This window comes from Chenopodium quinoa, unplaced genomic scaffold (genome assembly GCF_001683475.1).
Source record: "Chenopodium quinoa cultivar QQ74 unplaced genomic scaffold, ASM168347v1, whole genome shotgun sequence".
Taxonomy (NCBI): domain Eukaryota; kingdom Viridiplantae; phylum Streptophyta; class Magnoliopsida; order Caryophyllales; family Amaranthaceae; genus Chenopodium; species Chenopodium quinoa.
The window spans coordinates 7,704,507-7,709,946 of record NW_018743850.1 but is presented as its reverse complement, the minus strand read 5'-3'; the positions used below and the strand labels follow the sequence as shown (position 1 = coordinate 7,709,946).

Here is a 5,440-nt window from a genome sequence, read left to right as displayed (position 1 = left end):
GTAAAATTGTGGGAGCACCAAACTATACAATGCATATAAAAGTAATGGGAGAAAAAACACTGTTGTGTGCTTATGAACAAAACACTGACACCTGCAAATGCAAATCTGAACTGTTGTGTGCTTGTGTCTACTGTCACATTAAATGAGCTTAGGCAACCAGAAACATAAAAACACATGTGATATCACCACATTTAAGTTCACAGAAATATAAGATTGATCAGCAATTTATGCTGCATTTGAAAATGGGTAGCAAAAGGTTCATATAGTTGCATGCTCGAAAGATTTTGAGAAAATGTGTAATGGTTTATGCCTCTAGGATCTAGCCAAAAGAAAGAGTGCTATTCTCCTAAAGACACTAATTACTCCTTTTATTGTACATTGTGCTAACATGCACTTATAAAGACAACCAAACTCTCTCTTGAATGAAGCCATGATAGGATCAAATAAGCAAACAGACTAAGTGGCCGAATATTAGAACATAAGAAGTATTATTTCCTTGAAACATGAGAAGTCCACTAACTTAGGAAGGACATTGATCACTTTCTAGGAAATGCAACTTCACTTTTAGCCAACCAAACAACTCTATAATCTTCTAAATCTCATGTTTCTTATGCAACCAACCAAGAACTACAATTTAAGTAATTGGCACTCTCATGAGTCTCATCTTCTTCCCATCAAAAATTTTGTTTGATCAATCCTGACTCACAATGTTTCCACAGAAGTAGGTTCATCATACCAAAAGGTTAGTATTTGAGGACTCTGATGCTAGACCTGCAGGACATGCTGGGTTCTAAAGGTTAAGGCAACATATAAAGCTCGCATTCTTTCAGTTAATGAGTGATGGTTACAGAGTAATATCAATGCCTTGTAATACATGAATACAGAATTGGTGGCTTTGGTGCTCTAATAATACACACAAGATTCATGTAGATGATTCTGTTGTTCCAGTTTGAAATTTTTTTATTAACGAGAAGAGAAAAAAAAACATACAGAGAAATGATAGCATAAGAGCATCATTTCTAAACCACAAGTTACATCACTTTGAAACAAGCCACGCAAATAGGTAAACCAATACCAGATCGAGCTAAATCAACACATAATACCTAAGTGCAAGCTGAATTACTGCTCCTTAACTCGCCCATAGAGAATAACATTCCCTCTGGTACCTTAACTTCCTTGAATTAACAAGTTAAGAACTCCATGGCCCAGCCCCAGCCAACCACAGTTCTCAATCTGGTCAACAGGGCATGCTAAGAATTAAAACTCACCATATAAAAAGAGGGATTATTTGGTTTATAGCACTCATTTCATCAGAAAAACTGAAAGTCACCGATTTTGAGTTACAAATGAAGACAATGTCAGACAAAAAAATTACAAGCTCTTTCCAACAGGTTACAACTGCCTGAATCCAATTCAATTGTTCATACCACCATCAAATATATATATTCATTTTCTACATGAAACTGCCATTTTCCAAGCTCAAGCTCTAAGCAAATTAAGAAATATAAAGGACCTACTTGAACCAACAAAAATCCACCCAAAAGTTTGGGGCCATGCATAAGGTAATGCCTGAATATTACTTCCAACAATAGTTTATAATAGGCATGAACAGATAAAACACCCAAGCACAACAGGGCTTAAGTAAAAATTGATCAAAATTAAACTGACCCATTCAACAGGCAAACATGGTGAAGCACCAAGATGCGAATAGCAGAATAACATAATAGTCCGGTTACTAGATCAATTTATCAATTGATACATGCATACATCGCACTTACCCCAGATTCACAAGCACTACCACTCCCAATGCAAAGCCTCCCATAATTACGGGCAACCAGGGTGAAAGCAAATCACAAAACTTAGGTGCAAGAATGAATCTATACATGTCGCCATCTAGAATGTGGTCAAATGTAGATAACAGGTGTCATATGTTAGTTGCACGCCCTGAATGTGTTATGAGAGGCTGTGATAATATGTATAGACTGCCTCCAATTACATGTTCCACTAGGAACATGTAATTTGGAAAGAATCAGACGTGGACAGGGTCCCAGAAAAAACAAAAACATTGCCACACATTACTTGCTTCATCAAATCCACTTGACTTCTCATTATGCAAACAAAAAGAAAACAAACTCTCAAGTATGATACCAAAACTAATTGGTTTTTTGTACAAGTACAAATCAAAATAATTGGCACTCTGTTTTAGTCAGCGAAATTACACTTGATCTATCTTGTTGACTCATATTGTGTGCACAAAAAATCTTGGTATTAGGCTACATTTTTATTCAAAAAAAAACAATTGAACTATATAGTATTTTCAATGGAGACAGGTTTTACATGTGACAATCCATTTGTTTATTTCATTGTTAAAAAAGTTTGACAGAAAAGAAGAAAGTCAAATGTAAGAGTGGGAAGAAGGTGAAGGGAGTTAGGAGATAGAGAGGAAAACAAGGCATTTGTTCATTGAAAAAGAAAATCTTGTTCATTCTTGAAAAATAATAATTTTTCAAGTTACAAACCAGAGTATAAACAGGAAAACTACCTTTACTTATTACCAGCCACTCACAGCCTAAGCCTCACAATATTAGGAAAATTTTGGTATCAAGGAGCATACAGTTGAACCTGCAAGAGATGGTGAAGACTATAGGAGAAAAGCAAAATTTATGACTGAATTTTTCAGTTTAAAGAAAAGTAATGATTCAAACTTGGCTCATAAGGAGCCTAGGAGCCATAACCCAGATTTAAGCCTTCAAATAAATAAAAACTTACAAGGGGAAAAAAAACGTGTGTTCTAAAATGTTCAAACTTGGCTGCATTCACAACAGTCTTCGATTGTTCAAACTTGGATTATGCATAGAAGACAAAAAGAACAGATGTGTAAAAAATGAATAAGAGAATTATTCCAAAAGCAATAGAGAAATAACGAAACCGTAAAACCATAAAAGTGACACAATGCATATAGGAACAGATCTTCAAGTGGAAAAAATAGCTATCATCTCAAACATCAGTAATCACAATTCATGTCTAAGAACAATGACAGCACATAAACTGATAACAACAATTGTAGAGTTTTAATTTCTTTAATTACTCGGAGTCTGACACGCAAAGCAAAATACATCTATTAGTTACATTCCAACAATGATGAAAATCATAGGAAGAGATCATAAGCTTCTTATTATTATATGGACAACTTCCTCAGCTAACATGGAAAATGTGCTAAAAAATTGTACAAGATCAAAAAGGAATCGAAGCTAAACAATTACCAGAGCATCGCCACCAAAAAACAGAAGCCAATAATGAGACACAAATTCTTGAGAATATAATCCTGTCTTTGGCTGGCAGGAGTTGCAACACCACCATGATGATGCTGCTGGAATCCATGACCGTGCTCGTACCCATGACCGTGGTGCATTGCATTACCATGAACCGCCTGTGGATAAGCATAAGGAAACCCATGCGCGGTCCCATACATTGGATTATGAGGAAACCCATTAAACTGTAAACTCAACAATGAAGGGAAAAGTCCACCAAACCCAGCAGACATAGTCATATTCCCAAACCTAGCAGTTGCCATTGGCATAAACCCACCAAACAACCCAAAACCCAAATTAGAGAAATAACTTTGCTCAGGCCCCGGTGGGGTGGGGGCGGTTTCAGGGCGTTGCCCGGATGGTCGATTAGGAATATCGATACCCGGGACCGGCCTCGATCTAGGGTCAGTATTGGATTTTCCTCTACCATACAATGGTACAAGTTTATCTTCCTGAACAAGGGCTTTACAAACAGGACATTCATGTGATTGAGAATGATATCGAAGCCATCTATACAAACATGGCCAACAATAAAGATGACCACAAAGTGTAACAATTGGGTCTTGTGCTAATTCAAAACAAATATTACACTCAAAATCACCAGCATCATTATTATCTTTATTGTTATTATTATTATCTTTTGCTTCTCCATTACTCGAACTTGATTCAGCCTTCATTGATTCCTCAAAACCACTTTCCATTTTTCTAAACCCTAATTCGTGTACAATTTTTAAACAAATCCCAGAAATTTTAATCGACCTGCAAATAATGGGATCGAAGATTTCAATGCAATCGAAATTTAGAATAAAACAAATCAATTAAGCAAGATCAAAGAGTAATAAAGCCAAATATAGAATTAAAAATATGAATAAATATGAGATTTAATCAACGAAAAAAGGAGAAAACTTACCAGTGGAATTGGTTGAATAGTGAGAAGCACGAAAAAAAAAGGTGATGTATAAATAAATACGAGTAATAATAATTAGTCACAGTTGAAATTGGAAACTGGAAAATGGAAAAGAAAATTAATATATGAACAAGAACAACGGAGATTAGGAAGGTTCGAGGTTGTCATCGATGCTTGATTTTCTTTTCTTTTTTTTTTTTTTTCAAGTGGGCTTTCTTTATAGGATGGAAAAGTCATTGGGTCAAGACCAAGAGAATCAAGACTATTTTTTAAAGTGGGTTTAATTACAATTACTAGCTCATTAATAACCCAACAATTAAGACCTTTGGGTTAACCCTTTAATGTCAATATTATAAATCTTTGGAAAATGTTAAATGAATAAGAAGTAACCAAAAAAAAATTGACATGATTAAGAATTTACTATACCAATCTACTCCATACCGGTGTTTTATCTTTTTTGGCTTGTTTTCTTAGAGCAATTATTAAAATTAAAAATAAGAGTCTTGGGTTAGTGTGGCCCAAATTCCATAATTCTAACTTTTTATGTCTCAAGGTTTCTACAAAACTTTACTACGTTGAGAGATTGACGAAGAATTGTGAAGAAATCTAGAATTGGTGAATGCTCATGAAGGTTCTAGATTATGTAAAGAATTTAAAATATGTGAGGATAAATGGTTCCACACACTTCTTACATCTCCATACATCACCTATAAATATTAGTGTTGGGCATCATTTGGTAAGATGTATCCACTTACATCATCTTCTAATGCTCCGATCCCCTCATACAATCTATGCTTAGAGAGAATTTACTGACAAATATCCGCTCTCTAATATATCATGATCGGAGTTTCTACCTATACCCAATCTCCCTAATCTACTCTTTGTGAGTTCCTAAGAGTTTGCTTGTAATATTCACCCTTTCAAGGGTTTTGTACTCTCTTATTTTTCGTATAGTGGATTTTCGAGTGCTTGTCGTCGTGAATTTTTTTGATAATTTTTCCCACGATACATATTGTGTGTCCATTTCTCTTTTACTATTTATAAGTTTCTTCTATGTAAAAATTAAAAATTCATGATGAAGAGGTAAGGATGAACATATAAGTATAAAGCGTATCTTCCTGAAAATAAATAACAATGTAAACCCTTTTAGCCACTTTAGGTTACAAGTAGTAGCAGTCATTGAGAGATACTTGACCCCAACTCATGACAATGCAATGTCACT

General features: G+C 34.9%; 1 protein-coding gene across 3 annotated transcripts; it reads right to left on the bottom strand.

The window, feature by feature from the left end:
• Positions 1–797: 797 nt before the first annotated feature.
• On the bottom strand, positions 798–4,658 carry LOC110686219 (E3 ubiquitin-protein ligase RNF185-like). Of its 3 annotated transcripts, XM_021862829.1 has the most exons (4): positions 4,222–4,658; positions 3,264–4,070; positions 2,770–2,841; positions 1,255–2,622 (listed from the first exon to the last, which is right to left on the bottom strand). In XM_021862829.1, the coding sequence occupies exons 2-3, from the start codon at positions 4,010–4,012 to the stop codon at positions 2,817–2,819; spliced, it is 774 nt and encodes a 257-aa protein (XP_021718521.1). In that variant the 5' UTR covers positions 4,013–4,070; positions 4,222–4,658; the 3' UTR covers positions 1,255–2,622; positions 2,770–2,816. The 3 variants fall into 3 exon arrangements, with proteins under 3 accessions (XP_021718522.1, XP_021718520.1, XP_021718521.1); XM_021862830.1 differs by lacking the exons at positions 1,255–2,622; positions 2,770–2,841 and adding an exon at positions 798–1,233 and having other exon boundaries at positions 4,222–4,655; XM_021862828.1 differs by having other exon boundaries at positions 1,253–2,841.
• Between the last annotated feature and the right edge of the window lie 782 nt (positions 4,659–5,440).

Coding starts and splice junctions, on each gene's coding strand:
- LOC110686219 (XM_021862828.1), bottom strand. CDS start 4,012: ATGGAAAGTGGTTTTGAGGAATCAATGAAGGCTGAATCAAGTTCGAGT. Junction 2,842..3,263: donor TTTTTGGTGGCGATGCTCTG/GTAATTGTTTAG, acceptor GCATAATCCAAG/TTTGAACAATCGAAGACTGT.